Source organism: Indicator indicator, chromosome 4 (assembly GCF_027791375.1).
Source record: "Indicator indicator isolate 239-I01 chromosome 4, UM_Iind_1.1, whole genome shotgun sequence".
NCBI classification, from domain to species: Eukaryota; Metazoa; Chordata; class Aves; order Piciformes; family Indicatoridae; genus Indicator; species Indicator indicator.
In genome coordinates this window covers 18,296,447-18,319,081 of record NC_072013.1, presented here as the reverse complement: position 1 = coordinate 18,319,081, position 22,635 = coordinate 18,296,447, and the positions used below count along the sequence as shown (strand labels likewise).

Here is a 22,635-nt window from a genome sequence, read left to right as displayed (position 1 = left end):
TAGTTATGTTGCCACACTTAAGCTGCTTTGTGAACAGAGCTGATGCGGGCTCAAAAATTTGGAAAACCCCCCAAAGAATAAAGGATACTATACGTGGCTTGGGGGGAATATTGCTTTTTTTAGTTGTTTTCCCTCAAGGGCCATTTAGTTCAGCCTTGTTGGATTGTATCTTTGTTTATAAACAGCTCTTACAGCACAGTAGCTTCTCAAGCCAACTTTGTTAAGTGAAGGCTGTTTCTTGTGTAACGAGTTGGGAAGAAGCAGCCATCACAGGTGAATTACTTTAATTAAAAAAATATGAATTAATTGTATCTGATTATCACATACTTAGTAAGCTAATTAATATAAAAATCCTTGGTAAAGTTTCTAAATTAATGAAGTAATAATCTTCCTTACCTCACCTGGAGTACTCTTACTAGCTCCAGAGTCCTCAGAACAGCAAAGACATGGACCTGGTGGAGCAAGTCCAGGGGAGGGCCACAAAAATGGTAGAAGGGTGGAACAACTACCCTATGAACACAGGCTGAAAGTGAAAGTTTTGGGGTTGTTTAGCCTGGAGAAGAGAAGGCTTTGGGGCAACCTTACTGTGGTCTTCCAGTATTTAAATGGGGCCTGTAGGAAAGATAGGGACAATCTTTTTAGCAAGGCCTGTAGCAATAGGGCAAGGGGTAACGCTTTTAAACTAAAATACATCTAAGGGAAAAAGGTTTAACAATGAAGGTGGTCAAACACTGACAGATTGCCCAGAGTGGTGTTAGATCCCTGGAAACATTCCAGGTCAGGATGGGGAGTGCTCTAAGCACCCTGATCTAGTTGAAGATGTTCCATCTAACTACAGGTATTTTAGCCTAGATGACCCAAACCACTCTTTGATGTTATATTAATCAGTAGCAGTTCTTCAGGAAAGGTGTGTGGGTTTTTTCTATAACTGTAACCTACAACATCAAGAATTATGATATACAAACACTGGGTTAGGATATTTTTTTGCTTTGACTTTTGTAACTGATACACTTTTCTGGTAGTGAAAACTAGTTAGTTATTGTTGATTTTGCTGTGAGATTTGGAAGTGCAATTTTTAATTCCAAGTATCTTTTTCAAATCTAAGTAATATGCTTCCTTGTCTTCTCTTCAGGTTCTCAGGCTTCTTGTTTGATGTGGTTGAAGTATTTTAATTTTTCTTTAGTGTAAATTTTGTGAGGATATTTGGCAAATATTCTGCATATAAGACTGCCTTAGTCTGAAACTGAAATTGAGACTTCTTGAAGTTGGACTTTTCTTAAGCTAAAGCAGATAAATGAGTGGAGAAATGCCTCTCTAAAGAGGTGACTGTGGCTGTATGTTTTAATAACAGGACTGACTGTAAAAGTTAATATATTGGTACTTCATGCATGTTGAGTGAAGTGCTGCAGGTGTGTAAAGAGTAGAGTCCCTAATCAGCTGGCGTTTCTGCCTCGAGGTGGATGACAAAAGTGACAGGACCAAAAATAAAAGCAGTTTTGAGGATTATTTTCACCTGAATCAACCCTGTGAACGATTTCAGTGTGATGCGTATTAACTTTAAAGCTTACGCAAAAGGGTGAGCAAGAAAAAAATTGAATTGCTGTTCTATGTCTTAAATCAGTATAAGCTGTTGTGGATCTATTGTTTAAGTTCCCACATCTGAAGTTTTTTGGTATTGGCAGTCATAATTGTTGCTATTCTAAGCAAGTTTCTAGATATACTTTCCAGCAAACTAATATAAGTGTTTTACCTGAACTTTAAGAAAAAATGCCACATGATTAGCAGATTTCATCCAGAACAACTACAGGTGACGTACAGAATGCAGCTGTGATGCTTTTTGTATGCTCATGTTTTTTGCAGACGACATCATCTCTCAAAAATGTGTGGAAAAGTCATTACTGAGAATAAGAAAGGTGTTAAAAAATACAGTTCTTAAAAGACTCCTGAGTGTTGTGTAATATGTGAACAATACATTTGAGGGGAAAATTAAATATAAAGCCACAGTAGAGTATGGGTTTAACAGGCTTACTGTTAGGAGGAAAGGTGTAAATATCTACTTGAGGAAAGAGTAATCAGAAAATTAATGTCAATAGTAAAATTGCAGTACATGTGTAAATAAATGGAACTTTATTTTCTAGGCTCTCTTCTTTTGGAGTCCAAAATTAACCCGAACACCGCGTACCAGAAGCAACAGGTAAACATTATGTGTTGTTTTAATGCTTAAAGGCAAGTTCTTTAAATTCAACAATACAATAGGTTGTGTGGATTTTTTTGCCTCTGTTGCAAGTTATATTGTATGTTCTTGTACTAAAAATAGGCAAAGTAGTTCTCAACAGTTTTGTGCATGTTGTCATACATGACTTGTTATTTCTCTGCGTGTTTTCTGAAGTGATACGGAAAACCCGCACTCTGCTTCACACCAAAACTGCTTTGGAAGAGATGGGCAAAGCATAGTTGTGAAAATCACAAAATAGGTGAGGTTCCAGAGGATTATAGTATCTGAAACTTAATATCACCTGGCTTTTTTTCTTTATATTTCAGACACTGTAACTTTCAGTGTATTTTATTTAAGAGAAGAGTAGAAGGCTTTAAAGCTATTTGCATGTTTACCTTTGTTTGGCATGTACTTGGAAGATGGCTATGGGTTATTACTGCTTCAGAGCACTCTGTGTATATAAAAGCAGCTTCGCACCTTGCTTCAATTCCTGAAGCCATACATTGTGAATCCCTAAAGAATGCTACTGAGATGGGTGAGAAATGAACTGTAGACCTTGCATTCTTTTTGATGTTCTTATCTCATGGATGCTGAGAATTACCCATAGAGGTTTAGAAATGCTGAACCACATTGTTCTTTGTTACCTGTCTGGTCAGCTCAGACTTCCTAAAATCCCTTCAGGTACAGTTAATGTATTTAAACTCCTGCAGCTCAATACTGACAAGTTTTTTATTATAGGCATAGACATATTGTAGTTTTGCACGCAGCACTCCCAGTAGTTGTGCAGTTGCAGCTGTTTGTAGGATTGTATGTTGAACTGAATTGAGAGAACCAGTCTGAATTTAAAAAATGCCTCCTTGGAAAAGTTCTCAATGTAAATCCTTGTCACCATGTAAACAAGTCTATAGTGAACAACTGGTAAGGCCAATATGGGATGGAAAAACAATTGCAGGGAGTAAGAAAAGACATCCCCAGCAAAAATGCTAGGCAAGCTAGCTCCTGGTCATAATCCTGACTAGCTCGAGGTCATGGTTCTCTTACACTGTAACTCAAGCTTTCAGACTCCTAAAATTACATTGCATTTTTCACAGCTTGATTCCATAAAGTGCTGATCTAGTGTAAACTTGCTTTGCTGGTTCAAATATTTTAAAAAAACAGTGCAGGTTGAGCTCTTATCTAGTAGGCTTTATACAAGATCAAACATGAAGCCTACTTTTAAAGTAAGCATGAAAGTTTACAATCAGTGGAAACCACCATATGTGCCTGTCAGTGCAACAACATTTTATATCTGTGCTCATTGCTTCTGAGTCAGACACATATTGTAATCTAGCACTGCACAGATCAATACTGGTGACTGAAAACATGCTTAGAGAAATAAAAGTATTAGACATCAATCTGTCCTGTTACAACAGCACTTTGTTTTCTGGGCTGGAGAGGGAACAGTGCTGTTTTAAAAGCTTTCAAATGCTGCATAGGTAGAAATCTGTATTTGTAAGTGGATTTAAGCAAAGCAGTATTTAATATAGGTGTAAAGTAGAGCTCCACTCTGAGCCTTAGAAATACCGGATCTTCCTTGCTATGTGTATTAATCCTGCTTTGTAGCATGTTATCTTTCAGGTGAGCCTACTTATGCTTTCCCTGGGTAAAAGAAATGTTCAGAATTTTAAGCCTGATCCATATGAACAAAGCTTGCAGCTCAGCAGCTGAAAGGAGGAGTTGCTTCATTCCACTTCTGCTTGTTGCACTCTGAACTGCCTAAACTCACAAAACCACAAGAAAATCAACTTAGTGTTCAAAATCTCTCTTCAAATACTGGTTAACTCTTGCAGCAGAAGTTTCAAGCCACTTGACACAAGACCCGTTTGTAGAACTGTGGGGACAAAGAGTGAGATATTTCTTTTTTTGGCAGCAGAATGCTATTTAGGTTGCCTCAGCTACTAGTGAAATTGGAGCCTGAAGTTAGAAGAGTAGACTTACTTTTGAGTTTGCAGTTGTCTCCTAGAAATGTAATACTTAAAACTTCAAAGTACCTTTCCATTGTTGTTGGGGTCTTATCATTCTTCTAGCTCAAAAGTTTATGGTGAGGGTGAACCTCCACTTCTTTTTGAAGGGACATATAAGAATAGAAACATCAGAAGATTTTACTGTGATACACTTAGCATGTGGGTTGTGGGCACTTTGGATATCTGGTGGAGTAAGTGGATGAGTTATGACTTACGTCAGGGCAGATGTGAGGCTTATAAGAAAAAATCTTTTATTGGACCAACTAACATAATTTATGAATGGAAGGAAGGAGGAACGTGTGATAGTGAAGCTCATGGGGAGTCTTGCTGGCCAATTGATTTGTGTTCTTCAACAAGTCCATAGATAAGATACCTTTTGTGATAAACAATGAACTTACTCTACTGGTAAAAGAACTTTCTACCTATGCTGAACTGCTAGGGCAAATGTGAAACAGATTGTTTCAGTAACTGTTGATACCACAAATTATGTGTATATGTGTGGGTATTTTAGTAACTGCAACAGCCTCAATTATTATTTGTCAAAATAATAGTGCAAAGACCTGTGTACATATTTGCCTTGCTGCAAATTGGCATCTGTTCTCTTGGCATGTAAAACATCCACAGAACCCACAAAGAAAACCCAAACCAACAAAAAAACCCACAACGAAATAATAAAAGGCATATCCTGTAAATCAGACCTTGAGGTAAAATTCTGTTAAATTGTCTGCTTCCAATTTCTTAGGGCTAAGGATTGAAAGCAGTGAGTTTATTATGTCAGATCTCTGTGTGCATGTAAATACTGTTCTAATTGTTAGATAGCAACTGTCTGCTTTCCTCTTTGGAGAGGAAGCATATTTGGCAGAGCTTGAGATCTGCCTGGGGACTCATTTTTTTTCATACATCAACATGGTCCTGGGATGCTTCAGTTTGGACAGTCTAATCCCTGGTCTTCTCAGACCTACCTGCCATCTAGAGGTTTGAAATCCTCCTTAAAGCATGAACACAGGCAGTCTTTTAACTTCCTTTTCAGTGGTCATATAAACTAGATTAGTTTTTCTGTCACAATGAGGAGATGTTTTCTGTTATGCATTTTAAAAAGAAAGATTTGTATATATATCTTACTTTGTTAAACAGAATTATTATCAGGGAAAGTTTTTGGGTGCTCCAGACCATGTGCTTCCTGGCAAACTCACCATCACTTATACTAGATAGAGAATAAGGGAATCCATTTAAGGAGAACAACCTAAAAAGAAAACAACTTTGTGGTTCAGAAAAAGGACTCGTATTTCTTACGTTAAGATATGATTTGTAGATGGAAGATTTCCTCTGCCAAGGCAAAATGTACAGCAATGCAGCCCCAACGCCTCTGGATTTATATTCTTGTTTAGGGTTTGAAGTTAAGTTTTATTGATATTTTTGTTTCAAAATTTTCCTATAACTTTGGTAGTGAATGTACAGTATTTAAGTATGGGTAAGCAGGACAAAAAAATGACACAATTCCAGAATGCTAGTGGCTAATGACACAATTCCAGGTGCTATTCTTAAGTGATCTTTATTCAGAAAATGAATAATTGCACTAGTATTTCAGGACAACACATCTCTTGCTATGCAACCTTAAAGGAGAAATAAATGCTACATATATAGAGTTTGTCTGGAGAGAAAGCTGATGGAGGTACGTTGTCTGGTATATATTTTTCAGTATACTTTGGCAATACTTTAGGAATAGAACAGTAAACGCTTACCGCAACTCTGTTATAGGTACATCCATGTACATCCTGTAATTCAGTCATGAAGTATATATTGCACCTGTTTTCTTTGCCTGGAACATGGAAGACTTGAGTTGCTTAAGAGCTTCCAGCTAGAAATTCAGTGTCTTGTGTCCCCTGCTTTGCAATCCCTTTTTCAGTTCTTCACCAAGGATACGAAGTTAAAACGTGTCTGGAGTATCATCTGCTAGCTGTGTAGCTCAGAGATGACTGTCCTTGAGTAATGGAGCTCAGACTTACTAATAACAAAGCTAAATTTTTCAAAGATCCAAAAGGACACTGGAAGAATACTCGGAGAAGATGAACTGCTGTCAGGACAAGCAAGCCAATAGTGAAACTGTAACAATAACATTTGTGGCTATTGTAGTTAAGATTGTATGGAAAAGAGTGTAGCTCTGTGGCATGAGAAGAAACGAGGGGAGTGACTGCTCTTGGTTTTGTGGTGTATTGGCTTATCCTTTTTAAATGATACGTTCCTTTCTTTTAATGTGTATTTTCCTGTGATTTTTGTTTTTTCTTTCTCTGCTGTTTCAGGGTATGGTCATTAGACCAGTGAGTCAAGGTTCTGTTATAGAACTAATAAACTTATTTTATTTCACGTTGTCCATGGCAATGCAGCTATGAAATCACTAACTGCGAAGTCATTTATGATTGTTGAGCTTTCATACACGGTAGAATACATTCTGCCAAAGGATTCAATGTGCCTGTGTGTTATTTCAGATTTGGGGATAACTTGTTAGTGCATTCAGATATCCAGATGCCAGGTGAACATCCATGCAAAACCAAATGCAGAATTAAAACTTTATTTTACATTATTGGGGCAGATTTTTTTTTTTAACTTGAAGATTCTGAGGCAACCGATGATGATGATTATAAATATTTAACTTAAACCTGGCTAGTGCCTGTAGTTCATTTCATAAGCAGAAAGCTGCTTGATTGTAAATAATTACTAGCACGATGCTGAAAGGTGGCTTGGCATGTCCAGGCAACTGTCTGTAACTAAACAATGGTTTAGATAGGAAGACTAGCGATCAGGCAGCCCCCGGAGGGGCAGAAATAATCTATCTGTGTCAAACTTCCAGTGGGGGCCAAGAAATCATCATAGGCCTAAATCACTTGAGGCCTAGCAGGGAAAGATACATTTGCTTTTTAGGAGAGAAATAATCTGTGAAAGACCTGTCTAATTTGGGGGATCACTACTTCTTGAGAGGTAGCCTAAATCTTGTCGAGATGCCAAGAGAATATTCTAGAGCTACAGAGAAGACTAGTATACTCTCTTGCTATGAACACCAGAAAGAGGACGTTGTAAAACTAACAGTTTTCTTAATGTTATCACCTTGATAAAATCTTATATCAGTTTTTTACAGCAGAATCAAATCTGGAGTACTAGCAGCTTTGAAATTCATTGTGAAATCTCAGGGCTTGCTTTGGAGGTGGTCTGAGTGCTATATAACACACCTGCTGATCAGCTTGCTAATTGTTAAAGTTGATGTCTAGTAAAAGTGAAACTTCTGGTGAGTGTTATGGTGAGAACTTGAGATTGCTTGATGTTGAATAAACAAAATGTTTTAGAAATAATTTCAAAAAGTGGGAAGAAATCATAGGGTAGATAATAAGCTCTGTCCCATCTAAATGCAGTTGCTCCTGCTTCCTGGATTAAAGTATTACAGTAGTATTTTTGAAGGTTAGCTTCCTAGGAACAAAGTCTCAAATAAAGCTGTAGCACACAGTAGTGCTTCCCTGAAAAACCTCTCAACTAACCACAGCTTGCTCCATGTGGACTTGATATAGCCAACGAGCAGTGGAGAAATCCCTGATTGTATTCTGAAGTTTTGCCTCAGGCTGCATCTTTTTAAGAATAAGCACGCATAATGTTAACTTCTACAAATAATGCATTCCTCTATGAGAGCACTAAATACATAGGCCTCCCAGAAAGAGGCCATACTCAGAATTCTAGCTTAAAATTGAGAATACTTAATTATATCTGAGCAGTTATAATAACCAATAATATGGAAAAGGCCAAGTTTATATAAGTGGTCTTAGGCTGACAGCAAATTTTGTACAGGCTAGGGTAGTAATGACACATCCAGCTGGTGCTATTGTCAAGTGAAGAAGCGAACTCTACATGAGAGTTCCCTGATTATCATCAGAAGATTGTGAACTCTACATAAGTAGTTTTCTAATTATCATACTATTTAAAAAAGATCTTTCCAAGAACTTTAATTTGTCTTTAAAAACATGAGGAGCTAGAATGCTGGCTTTCTTGCAGAGCACTCAGTACACAAATGTATCCGTACTTCAGTACTGCAGTTTCTCATTTTGTGTTCAACAGCAAGCTAGCAAATAACAAATTTTAGATATTTGTTTTAGTCATCCCATCCAATCCCTTGTCTAGAGGTTAAAATTTGTATGTAATGAAAAAAAAAAAAGTAAGTTTTGATTAAACAGCCAGAAATGTTCTCAAGAGTCATGTAAGATTAAGTATTTTTTGCTCAGAGGGGTAAGGTGCAAGAAGAGTGCATCTCCTTAGCTCTCTAACCATTAGTTACTATTACCAAGCATACTTACTCACATTCCCATTTTCTCTTGGAATGGAAGGGGCAGCCTTAAAAAAATTCTGTTTCTGTTACAGAGTTGTCAGAAGTAGTGTTTTGCATTTGGAAGTAGCAGATAGTCCCATCCTGTAGCTGAGCGATCCAGTAGTTACTGCACTTGGATTGCACCAAGATAATTATATAGATTCCTTTAAATAAGACAGATACTAGACTTTCATTTATGGTTTTTAACTACATCTAGAATTTCCTGCAGTCACTTATCCATAGATGTATAATTCTGCTGCTGCTCTTCTTTTGGATGATTATGAGCTTTGTAGGATTAAGAGAACTAAATTGCGTTAATAACTGTCAGCATTTAACAATGAATTTAAACTTAGAGTGAACTGTATATTATGCAACATAGTGAAATTCGTTTCTCACTTTATTTCATGTTCTCTTTTTAAAAGCCCTTTGCCACAAGAAAGTATGTACAAACGTGCTCTTATTAAGGATCTAGGGTAGTAATTGATAGATTTCTGTTGAGCCACTGATATTAATCTATATTTTTAAATCCTCGTATGATAAGACAACAGATAGCAAATCGTTTGAAATTGTTAACGTTGGCAGTTGAAATACACTTTTCTAATATTAATGAAACACACTTGATGATTGTCCTGCTTGTTTGATTTCAGCAGGTTTTTTGCTTTCTAAAGGCAAAACCAAAATGATCAGGATATGTAGGGGTGAAAAAAACACCATCAGAACTTCCATGTTTAACAAGAACATTGCTATACTATGGGAAAATACACTCTGTAGATCTGTGACTATAGTTTTCAAAAGCAGTTTCACCTTTGTGTTCTCCCTTTTCTCTCTGCCTGCCTCCCTCCCTCCACCCCTCCTCTTCCCAGAGGAAGAAATCAGACATACCTGTCTTGGTCCAGTGCTGGATTTTATTTAGAGACCTAGAGCTTTTGTTTATTCAGCTGACCTTATTTATGTTCTTTTAGTTATTTTCCTATTTGTTAGTCATGTTCTCTACAGAGAAGAAAACATGTTTTGTTCTTCTTTTGAGGAGGGCTTCCTCAGAAGTCTAACCTTTTTCACTTAAAAGGAAATATAGTACGATAGAAATATTGCAAGGTTTAGTGTTAGGGTTGTTTATTTCTTTTAAGGAAAAAAGCATTATGCAGTGGGAAACTGACGAGAGTTGCCTTGAAAGTTACTACAGTATAAATACTAATAGCAGAGATTGATATATTTAAATTTGACCCTGATACATATGGTGAATAATGCAGTAGGGTACATACTGCTTTTAAAAGATGGTACAAAGAACCTCTTAGTTTCTTTTCTTTTGGACTTTCCCTTTAAATTTTCATAAACTGTTATTTTTCTTACTTTATAGGAGTCAGCAGTACTAGTTGCTGTCAATCTGTTATTACCAGAGTATTTGCACCCTGACCGTTTTGTGGAGAATAAATTATTAATTGTGACTTTCTTCTTCCTTTTGTATTTTGGAGGTGGTCTTCCTAAATCCCTTTCTTCTGTGTACCACCTCTTCCTCAACCATTTGGAAAAGGAAAAGGTAAACTATTTACCATTTGCAAGGTAAAGCCATTAGTGCCTCTGAAGCAGTATAGTTGCTCTGGTAATGGCAAATTGATGATATTGTATTGCTTGACTGAATCCTAATAGAGCTAGTTGATTGTGCTGTTTAAATTACAGTCTAGTTTAAGGACTCTTCAAGTAAGTGCATAGCAGAATCTAAATGATTTCTCTTAATCCTCAGTGTTCATTTTAATATTCGAAATAAATAAGCCTAATGCATAAACAATTTTAAAATTCATAAATGTCTGACAACTTGTAGTGCTTTTTCAAGTATTTAAAATTAATTTCTTTAGGAATAATCACTATAAGCAGAGTCTAAACTTAATGAAGTGAAATACTCTTTATTTTATAGTTCTTGTGAAATGTAAGTGGAACATTTCTCTTGTCCTAGTCAGTAAAAGCATATTTTAGCTCTTAAATGAAATAATGCAGTTTCATAGGGCTATATATATTTAATGTGGCTGTATTTAAGCTAGTTGTTACAGGAAGACAAAACTTTAAAAATAAAACTGGGTTCGGTATGTGAATAATGCAGATTAGCTTTTCTCTTTTTTTCCATGTTTTGTTTTCTGAAATATTTTTATGCTAACAGATACTTAGTTGCTTCAAATACATTATTGGTGTGCAATATTGCTGTTTGCAGCATCAGCTTCCACTTCCATATAGGGTTTTTGCAGGCAGTATGAGGGCTCTGATAAACTCTTGAACTATTCTAGTAAGGAGATGAAAGCTTAAGTTTCTGTGTAGTAAACATTGTAGAAAGTAAATTTCTAGAAATCTAGGGCCGAACATCCTTTCTGGATTATAGTTTGGAATGAGTAAAACTGGTGTGCTTGATTCAGTGTGGTAGGTATGTATACTCCTAGGCAGCTGATTTTCAAGTTTCTGTTCTTCAAAGTTTGCACACGTCTTGGAGCTACTTTTTAAGCAGCTGCTTTCTGCTTGTGCACAGCATCTTCTGGGGCCTATTAAAACAGAACACACAAAAAATTGTAACACCGATCCTACAAAAGAAATGCAGTTTTATGTGGTTCAGTTGTAGCAGATGTTAAAAACACAGCCCAAAACTTTTGCATTTGTTATCGTATTTTATCAGAGGGTGCATTGAGGGAGATGTACATCACAGAATCACAGAATGGAAGGGACCTCCATGTTCTAGATCAATGTTTCTGAGATTTACAATGTTATGGCCACGTGAAGTAAGAAGGAAAACTTTAAGTATCTTTCTAGAACTTCCTTAATCTGGTTTATGCAGAAATGTCTTTAATCCTGAGAATCTCAGAACATATAAAAATTGTAAAAGTATGATTGTGTTTGTATTTTAATATTGGTTTTGTCATAATTAGAGTCAAGCTGTCCTTATTTTAAAATTTTACTGTTTAAACACTATTCAGGTTTGTAAAATCTGAAATACGTTACCTGAAAATACTTTTCCTCTCTTTAAAGGATACCTTGATTGTGTGGTCTGAAGCTGAAAACTATGATTTGGCACTTAGCTTTCAAGAAAAAGCAGGATGTGATGAAATATGGGAAAAAATATGTCAGGTAAGTTTGATAGTATAAAATTGAGACAATACAAATCATCTTGATGTGTTAAGAATTTTCAGTCTGTTCCAAGAGGTGAATTTGAACACAGTAGATGGAAAATAAAAGTAGATCATCTTAGCCACCTCCTCCAGGGTTTTCATTTTAGAGTTTGAAAACTTTTTCCTTCCTCCAGAGATTTGACATAAAGCTAAACTGTTGTTTGGGTTTTGTTTTTTTTTTGTTGTTGTTGGTTGGTTGGTTAATTTTTTTTTGGTGTTTTGTTTCATTGTTGGTTTGGTTTGGTGTGTTGGGGTTTTTGTTCGGGGATTTTTGGTTCGTTGGTTGGTTTGGTTTTGTGGGTTTTGTTATTTTGGTTTTGTTTATTTATAGCATTTTCAGATCTTTTTGCTTTTGACAACTTTTTAGCGCTATTATCACCTAAGGAAGTTTAACATTTTCCTAACAATCAATCTCATAATTCACTTTCTCCAGATTGGACAGAAGTGAAAAGGTTACCTGTCCAAATTTTTACTTCAGAGAGAAAAATCTATGTGAGCTCTTAGTGAATTTTGTAATGTATTTCCCATGGATTTAATTGTATCTTATTCACGTGTTTATTTCTATGTTTTTCATTCTTTCTCTTACCTCATTCTTTTGTTTCACATACTGAGTTTCTCTTTTTTTCCTAGTAAATGTGACAGTATGCTTCTGTTGACTGTCAAAGTATGAAGATTGATCTGATAGTTGTAGGAGATAGCTCTATCCCTATATTATTACTTCAAAGCTACAATTCTTACAATTTAAAGAAATCAAACATGTAATGTATATATTTTAATGCGTGCTAATAAACCGTTAATTTCTATGCTACATGAATGCTCTCTGCCCTTTTTTTGTTCTTAACAAATGTCTATCTCTCTGCACTCTGTTCTGTAGTTTCTTCTTGTTTTCAGAAATAAAGGAAAAGAAATCTGGTTTCATAATCACACGTGTAGATATTTCTTCCTATTTTCGGGAATGAGTCTTTTCAACAGTTTACCACTTTTGTAAATAAGTACAGAAACTTACGTAAATAAGTACCAAAACATTTCCAGGAACCTTAGCAGTCAAAAGACCAAAAGTTGGGGACAAAAATAAAATGGGGGAAAGGGGAAATAGTGTTCTTGGAGAACACTCAGAGCTTCCTCAGCTTCATGTGAAGATGTATTATTTTTATAAGAATCCGGTGTCTTTACATCTTGTTCTGAGGCTGTGCTATTGGTATTTGTGTCTAGCATACTTTAAAGATTGTAAGCTTCCTCAGTCATTAAAGTTCTTCTAAGAGGAAAACTTGGATGCCACTAATACTGGAAGTGATTACTGATATGTAAGTAGAACAGTATGTGGGTTTCACAATGTTCTAGATTTTATTTTATGTATAGGTATGCTGTTATCTGTGAAAAATTACTTTTCCTTGATGTGTTTGCTGATTCTTAAGATAAAAAGAACAGAACCTTCTACTATGTATGCTGTAGTGCCTTTCTGGATTTGATACATCCGACTCCAAGCAGATACTATAATTAAGATATCACTAAACACAGCTTTTCTGCCAGCTCCAGATTTTCCACTGCTCTTTTGTTAACAAATGTTGCTTTGGAGTTTCCTGTACTTAAGCTGGGATTCTGCGATGGGTATTTAGAAAGTGCACACTAGCAGATTTTGACTTGTAGCTCTCCAGAACTGAAAATAACAACTAAATTAACAAGACTGGCCTCTCTGTTTGAGGTAGCAGAAGCTTTGAAAAGCATCAAGAACAGTTGAATAGCCTATAGATAAGTGTTTCACCACTGCATTTGACAATTTGTCTGCAGAAAATGAGGACTGGAAACAAATAGCTTAGTTTAGTAGTCTATTTAAAAGTTATCATCCATACTAGTAATTTTGAATTTTGTTTTGTTTTATTTGAAGTACTCAGAAAATGTAGTGCTTTTTTCTTTATTCTTCCTGCTTTTTATAGAAAATAAGGAGAAATACCTAATATAGAAATAATTTTGTAAAAAGAGTGTGGCATTTGAAACGGTAGCAGTATTCAAGTAGCAGTAAACATTAAAACACCACGTTTTTGTTCACATCTTTGTAGGTTCAAGGCAAAGACCCTTCCGTTGATATTACTCAGGACCTTGTTGATGAATCTGAGGAGGAACGTTTTGATGATATGTCATCACCGGGTCTAGAATTGCCCTCTTGTGAATTAAGTCGATTAGAAGAAATTGCAGAACTTGTGGCATCTTCACTGCCTTCACCATTACGTCGTGAAAAACTCGCACTAGCACTGGAAAATGAGGGCTATATTAAGAAGCTCTTAGAAATTTTTCATGTGTGTGAAGACTTGGAAAACATTGAAGGACTACACCACTTGTATGAAATTATCAAAGGAATCTTCCTTTTAAACAGAACTGCACTTTTTGAAGTCATGTTTTCTGAGGAATGTATAATGGACGTAATTGGATGCCTAGAGTATGATCCGTCTTTATCACAGTCACGGAAACACAGGGAATTTCTTACTAAAACAGCAAAATTTAAAGAGGTGATTCCTATATCTGATCCAGAGCTGAAGCAGAAAATACATCAGACATACAGAGTACAGTATATTCAAGATATGGTCCTGCCCACTCCCTCAGTTTTTGAGGAAAATATGCTATCAACACTTCATTCTTTCATCTTTTTTAATAAAGTAGAAATAGTTGGTATGTTACAGGTAAGTTTCAGAATTTCACATCTCTTCATTTGTGCTTGGACAGATAAAATTGGATAATTTTGCTTCTCAAGATTAAGGTACTTATGTGATTCTCTGACACAGTCGGCATGGATTTGAGTACTGTGAAATGTATGTTCTTAAATTTCAGATTTTAGACTAGGTTCTCTGATTTAAGTGGAGCAAACATTGTATAGAATGAAGAATGAGGTTACTTGGAATGAACTATTTGCATTTTGAACAGCTGATTTTGTTTGGGGTTTTTTTGTAATAGTCTAATAGTGGTAGGGTGCATTCGAGTTGGAATATCAAAGTTTAGCATGGTTGCAAAATTTGTTGGTTGTGGTTTACAGTTAAAATAGAAGCTCAGATCTTGTTTTAATTTGTTGTGTGCCTGCAAGTTTCTGAACCTTATCTTCTCTGCTGTTGTCTGTGAGAATAAAGTATATTCCCTGTGTGGGAGATCCAGAATAATCAGCATTGCATAACTTTCAAAGTTAGATCAATATTTCAAATTGTTCAAATGCTTTCTACAGCTTTGAGGAGTAGAGTGATAGTGCACAAGGAGGACAATATGTTCTGTGCTGTATTGCATTGCTTAGTCTTTTCACAGTTGAACTCTATAGCATTGAGGAGCAACTCCCTGAGTTTATAAATAAAAATCTGTTGGAAATTATTTGACATTGAGACTTGGGCAGACTGGAGAGCTGAACAGAGAGGAAAGTAATGAGGTTTAACAAGGATAAGTGCAGAGTCCTGCATCTGGGAAGGAATAATAAACTGCACCAGTACAGGTTAGGAGGTGATATGCTAGAAGAGAGCAGCCCCATGGAGAAGGACCTGGGAGTCCTGGTGGTTAACAAGTTATCCATGGGCCAGCAATGTGCCCTTGTGGCCCACAAGGCCAATGGGATCCTGTGGTGCATTAAGAGGAGTGTCCCCAGCAGATTGTGGGAGGTTCTCCTCTGCCTCTACTCTGCCCTGGTGAGACGTCACCTGGAATATTGCATCCAGTTCTGGGCTCCCCGCTTCAAAAGGGACAGGGATCTGCTGGAGAAAGTCCAACAGAGAGCTACCAGGGTGATTCAGGAACTGGATCCAGTGCATGCCCTATGAGGAGAGGCTGAGGGACCTGGGGCTTTTTAGTCTGGAGACGAGAAGACTCAGAGGGGATTTAATAAATGTTTGTAAGTATCTGAGGGCTGGGTGTCAAGAGGGAGAGGACAGGGTCTTCTCAGTTGCACCCTGTGGTAGGACAAGGGGCAATGAATATAAACTACAGCACAGGAGGTTCCACCTCAACATGAGGAGGAACTTCACTGTGAGGGTCACAGAGCACTGGAACAGGCTCCCCAGGGAGGTTGTGGAGTCTCCTTCTCTGGAGACTTTCCAGACCCATTTGGATGTGTTCCTGTGTGACCTGTACTACATTTTATGGTCACGCTCTGGCGGAGGGGTTGGACTCGACCTTCAGAGGTCCCTTCCAACCCCTAACATCCTGTGATCCTGTGCTGATCAGTTCTCGGTTTTGAGAGAATTAAGACAGGCTATCACAAATTATATGTACATAGTTTTTCTAAGAGATTAAAAGGCTTGATTGATTTTTCAGGTTCTCACAGTGTAGCTCTCACCCAAGGTTTAAACCTCCTTACCTAGCATCTGTTCATTTATTTACAGAGCAGTATGTCAGGTTGCATTTTTCTGTAATCTCTGCCACTTAAAGCTTCATTCTTCCCTTTTCTTTCTCCAGGCCCCCTTTCCCACCATTCATATATCAAACGTATCATGCTCGCTCTTCTTATTTCTTTAAACAGAAGAAATAATGTTTTGAGAACAAAATTTTAAAACTGTTTTTGTTGATTTTACTTGTATAACTAATTCTTAAGGTCTTGCTTCCATTAGTGTATGGTTTAATATTTCTGTGGCTGGTTGGGGATGGGAATGGTGTTATTTCATGAAAAACTTAGATCTTACAACATCCTGGTGCTCACTACCTTTGTGTACTTAAAATGTCCTTTTTAAAGTCATTAATTGAAGAGTTTCTAGGATGCTTCATGGTAGTTTATTTGGAACTGTAGATGAGTCCCAAGTTCTTAGTTGATACATAATACATTGCTAATGCTTCTTCTGTTGACTTTAGGTTGACTCCCCTGCATCTTTGAGGGCGTGACAGAAGAGCTATCTTGTTAGGAAATGTTATTTCTCAGATTAAAAGCAAACCCCCTTGACCAACTGATACAGTGTCATATATTGCAAGTATTGCTTATACAACTCAGTTGTTTTATATTCTGTTCTCTCTCATTGGCTGGGAAGGAAAGGGGAAGAAAGCCTGCTATCTCTACCATGAAAAAAGATGAGCTCTAGAGAGTTCTTTTCACATCAGGTGATTAAAGACTCTATGCAAGTTGTGCCTTATGCTTTTTGATGGGCTGGGTGACTTTGCACAAAATTGCCCCAGTGCCTTATTTAAGGTATTTGGTGTCAGGAGAGAGGATATTTGAGGTTCTTAAAGCTCACTAATGTTTAAGGTCAGTTTTTCAATTACAACTGCTGAATACTAGAAATAAGAATATGCTGATTCTTAAGTATTTTGATAATTTTAAAGTAACTGCCCCACTAAGCTAGATGCCCTGATCATGATGGATGATGAACTCCTGATACTAGCGTAGCCAGTCAACAGAAACCTGTGAAACCTGCTCAATCACAGGTTTTATGATTTGCTGTATGTAAGATAAAAGAGGTATATAACCTTTTTTTCCAATTTCAGCCCCTCCTAATATGCTTTTACTGCTTGGGGTCCAGCCTGTTGTAGTCTTGAGATGTCATAGCCACCAAGAAACCTTGCTGAACTATGGAGTTCGCCAAGTTTTGAGAGTGGGGGTGGGACAGGTAAGTGGTGTTTCTTACTTTATATGACGCTCTTTTGCAATTTGAAAAATACATACTAATGTTCACACTGGAGGCCACCAGTTCTTTCCCTCTGTATTATTAACTAGTTATTAAAAACCAAAATCTTGCAAAACTGCGCCATAGAGTGAGCAAACACCGTTTCCTTCCGTTCTGTTCCCCCCTTTCTCATTGGCGTGTTCTTTTTTACTAGCAAGGTCTTGGAATGTTTTTATCTTCCAGAACATTGTTAGGATTACTTTTGAGTCTTTTATTTCAGGAAAGTGGAGAGTAGAAGGGGCAAGTTTGACATATGTTAAAGTATTTATTTATGTGCCTAGTAGAGCAGTGATGATGTGTCATTACTCTAAATCAGTGGTAAATCAGCTTTTCTAAATACAGAAATTGTATTACTGATAGTCCCTATTTCCCTTTTCAATAACTTTAAAAATGTAGGCATTTAGGTACTTCTCTACATTGTACTGGATTTATGTATAAAAATAGTCTGGTTTTAATTTTGGAAGTGGTTTTACTGATAATTACTTATTTTTAACAGAACCCCATGGATCTAAATGTAATAATATGTAGTTGTTTTAGAGAAAGAATTGTGTTAGTTCATGTTGGTTGTTTTGCCCAAAGGTAGTAAGACTGGAAAGTCTCCTGCTGGTCTCCTGCTTTGCAGTAATTGGCACAGGTAAAACTCTGGAAGTCCACTTAAAGCAAAATTTACCTTGCAGTAAAATGTAAAAGAATGCTCCTTTCTGAGCAAAATGACTTAATGGAAAATGTTTACAAGTGTGATGCATGCCATTGACTTCTGAATTTCTTCATTGTGGAAAATTATTTTCAATGCATTAAGAAACTTCAGGTGTGGTTAGGTGGATCCTGCTGCTGTTTCAGTGTGTTGTCTCAAGTGGAATTAGCCTATTGATAGCAAATGAAAGCATGTGTGAAAGCAGTCTGAGGTAAAGGAGAGTGAAACATTTTAGATAATGAAATCTTCTGGTGTGGTAGCAGGAAGGAATGTATGTTTGGAGCAGTAATTCTCTGTTTGGTAGCAACATTTATTGAAATTTTCACTTTACAGAATAAAATTATTTCTGCCTAAAATGAATATGGTGGTGGGAAATAGGATGGCAAGTATACTCTTTTTCCAGCTTAGGTTTCACTGCTTTTCTTGAATGTTACTTTGAGAAAGGGATGTTTATCATCATTTATCTGTGGTCACAGACACAAAATATCTGATAACTGAAAGTTAATAGAGGCCTGCTTTTGAAGAATCTTTTTTTAAGTTAATTTTTTTGAGAAAGAGGACTGCTTTGAAAGTTGAATCACAAATGTAAATAGTGTCTTTTTTGTGATCACACTTGATCTCTGGGTTTTCCTGCTTTTAGAGTCACAAAGGATTGATTGAGTAGACAGCTTGGCTTAATGTTATCTCCATGAACTCTGAAAGACATTAAATCCTAGAAGCATCTACTTAGATCCTGTAAAAGCATAAATTAATTCACTTAGTATTTGGTGTATGCATAGTTTGTAAGTATTGAGTGTTCAATAATTTCTGTGAATGGGTCAAATAGCTTAGATGGTAGAATTACCACATAAACTGTTATTTGCGGTTTTGTTTTCTTGGAAAATGGTTGTGACCTCCACAGCTTTGAAGATATATCCAGGTGGGTTTTGATACTTAACTGCATGAAGAGGACAGATACTGTAAAGAATTATGGATTTTCCCTATGTTTGCTATACAGACATATTTTGGGGAATTTTTGCAAGTAAGAGAAAACAGTTCTAGCGTTTGGTGATGGGTGGTGTTTTGTGACATAAAATATGTGAACTCTGCTTTCAGACTGTGCATTTCCATAGATTCTAGTAGAATTGTTCAGGAATGTATCTTTATATATACTGCCCTTGTCAGTAATTTTAGAGCTTGAGAGAGAATCTTGTATTGAGAGTGTTCATTGCAATGAACACATTTTTTCTATAAATGTGGGAGGGTTGGGGATCTTCCCATTGATAGCAACCCATCTACCTTTCGTTAAGCACCTGGAATGTGGGAGCACCTAAATGAATCTCATTACTAAGACATGACTGTGAATGTATTAATAAGTTCATTTGGGGGTGGTGTGTTTTTTTAAAAAAATAACTGCATTTTACTGCATGTTGTCCATGTAAGGGTGGGATGTTTAAAATCACATTCACTCATCTTAATTCATTTCACTTTTACATAGCTCACGGTTGTTCTGAGCCATAAGAGATCTCACACAATCTTACTAATTTAAAAATACAAGGTATTTAATGGACTTTGGGAGAGGTGATGGTGTGGAAAATGCTTCAATATTATGTTTAATACAGAACTGTAAATTATGATGTAAATATGTGTGGAAGGTTGACAAATGGTTACATGCTGAACTTCCACAAATTATTCCTGGACCAGTGTCAGCACTGAAGTCTTCATCACTTCCCAATGTTAGGAAATCCTCTCCACAAATTCAGCATGTTTGCAAGCACAGTAACGGGATGAGTGGGTTGGCCTCCACTGTGGACAGCCACATCTTGAACCTGGGCAGAGCTGTGACAGGACCTGGTCAGATTGCTGAGCTGAGGTCCTGCACATGTCTTCCTGCCCAGTGAGACCCTGTCTGCCATGCTTTGCTATGTAGTGCTGGAGTTGAAGCTTCTCTGGCTGCCTCTCTGTCTGGAGCTCTGCAGTAGGTCATAAACGTGACCTGTGTATCACCAGCAGTGCAGGGTCTCATCTTCTGCTTCCACATTTTGATGTTAAAGAATTATACTTTGGGTAATGTATAATGTAGAAGCATACTAATCATGGCTCTGATGTATTTAGATTCTGAAATATCCATTCTTTTTTCCCAGTGGTATTGACTTGTACTTCCTGTTAGGTATAAGGAAGAAATTAAAAGTTTATTTCACAGTGAGAATGGAAGTAGGGATTACATTTTCCAGTTGGAGATAACCATGTATCTTAATAGTTGTGATAGATGAAATTAGTTTTATATCAAGCTCAAGAAACGCAGCAAGAGCTCAAGAAATGTGGCATAGGTGGTTGGTCCATGAGGTGGTTTGAAAACTGGCTCGACAACAGAGTTCAGAGGGTTGTCATCAGTGGCACAGAGTCAATTTGGTGGCCTGTGGCCAGTGGTGTTCCCCAGGGATAATACGGGGTCCAGTTTTGCTCAATATCTTTATCAGCAACCTGGGTGAGAGGATTGAGTGTATCCTCAGCAAGTTCACTGATGATACAAAACTGGGGGGGTGGCTGACACCCCATCAGGCTGTGCAGCCATCCAACGTGACCTGGACAGGCTGGAGAGCTGGGTGCAGGCAAACCACATGAAGTTCAATAAGGACAAGTGCAAGGTCCTACATCTGAGGAGGAATAACAACAGGCACCAGTACAGGTTAGGGGCTGCCCTGCTAAAAGAGCTCCACAGAGAAAGACCTTGGAGACCTAGTGGACAGCAAGTCCTCCATGGGACTGATCCCTGGGGGACACCACTTGCCACAGGCCTCCAAGTTGACTCCGTGCCACTGGTGACGCCTCTATGAACTCTGTTGTGGAGCCAGTTTTCAATCCACCTCACTGACCAATCATCTATGCCACATCTTCTGAGCTTTTCTGTGAGGATGTTATGGGAGAGATACTTACAAATATCTGAGGGCTGGGTGTCAAGAGGGAGAGGACAGGGTCTTCTCAGTTGCACCCTGTGATAGCACTAGGGATAATGAATATAAACTAAAGCAACATGAGGAGGAACTTCTTCACTGTGAGGGTCACAGAGCACTGGAACAGGCTCCCCAGGGAGGTTGTGAAGCCTCCTTCTCTAGAGGTTTTCCAGACCCATCTGGATGTGTTCCTGTGTGACCTGTGTTAGATTATGGTCGTGCTCTGGCAGGGGGATTGGACTCAATGACCTTCAGAGGTCCCTTTCAACCCCTAACATCCTGTGATAAAGAGAAGACTTTACAAAGCAACTATATTCTTTCATCAGAGCTTAAGTTATATTTCTTAACATCAAAGACCTGAATTGTTTTGAACATGTTCGTTGAAATCTGAAATTCAAACTTTACATTTGTAGTGTTTTGATCCTCCAGAGTGAGTTTTGGTATACTTCAAATGAGGCCTCTCCTACCTCTTTTTGTCTTGATTTTGAGGCAGTCAGGGAAATAGCACCTGAAATTATATCCAAACATCATTCTTTTTCATTATCGTTAGAATGTTGCATCAGGTTAGAAGCACAGTATCAAACAAGAAACGTGTGGTGTATCCTAAAGACAGGGATTACTGTATAGTGTGGTGAAATGCCTTGTAGGGTAATAGCTCATGCCAGCCTATTTTGGGGTTATCTGTGTTGTGCAGTGCCATTATAGAGATCATGGATTGTGTTGTGACAGTGTTGCAGGTATGTTAGCATGAGGTGCTTTTGAAACAGAAGTAGTCATTTTGTCAGCAAGGCAGCAAGGTGAACCTGGATGAGGCACCTACATAGTTTGCAATGTGAGCATGTTTACGTGAATATAGCTGAAGGACTTCAATGGTCCTACTTTGTTCTGAGCCATATAAGACAACTTGGGTTTCTAGCATTGGTTTTGAGGTGGAGGGATATTGCTTACAGTGTTACTGACTACATAAGAAACAGGTCTGTGGCAGCTTTTATAAGCAAGTCGTGTCATACTACTGTATAACGTTGGGGAGAGGATGCGGGAAGGTTTATTTCTGTTTTAATAATCTAGTTTTTAGGACTGTGAATGTTATGGGAAGCTAAGTACTACTGCTGCTCTCTGTTTAAGTATGCATTTGTAATACGCTGGCTGCTGTCATTTAATTTCATTTTCATTTCAAGAAGGTTGGAAGAGACCTCAAAGATCATCGAGTCCAACCTGTCACCCTAAACTTTATGACTATATAAACCATGGCACCAAGTGCCACGTCCAATCCCCTCTTGAACACCTCCAGGGATGGTGACTCCACCACCTCCCTGGGCAGCACATTCCAACATCTGTCCATAGTTTTGCTAAGGTACGGCAGCATGAAAAATAACAGAGTAGTTTTTGATTGCTGCCAGACAGAATGCCCAATAAATGCCATACATAATAAGAATTTTGATTTTAGTTTCAAAAATTCACTCTTCACAACGAGGGGAAAGAATCTCACTTTATTCCTGCTGTTGAGTCTCTTTCACTTCATTATGGCCTTGCTTAGATCTACTGCAAAGATCTCCTAACATTCCAAAGACACGTGTATGTAGGGCTATGTAAACAGTTGAAGCAAGGATATTGTAATGTGGTTTAGGGAGCCAGGCATGTGACAAAGGGGAAGGTAGGTAGAGAAGTCAGAGACAAAATG

At 37.5% G+C, this 22,635-nt stretch overlaps 1 protein-coding gene across 1 annotated transcript in view; it reads left to right on the top strand.

Moving 5' to 3' along the window:
• PPP4R3A (protein phosphatase 4 regulatory subunit 3A) overlaps nucleotides 1-22,635 on the top strand; it is a 42,032-nt gene that overhangs the window by 5,766 nt on the left and 13,631 nt on the right. Inside the window, exons 2-4 of the mRNA XM_054380664.1 lie at nucleotides 2,139-2,194; nucleotides 11,570-11,668; nucleotides 13,767-14,384. Of these exons, the coding sequence (XP_054236639.1) occupies nucleotides 2,139-2,194; nucleotides 11,570-11,668; nucleotides 13,767-14,384 (773 nt within the window). The remainder of the gene's footprint in view (nucleotides 1-2,138; nucleotides 2,195-11,569; nucleotides 11,669-13,766; nucleotides 14,385-22,635) is intronic.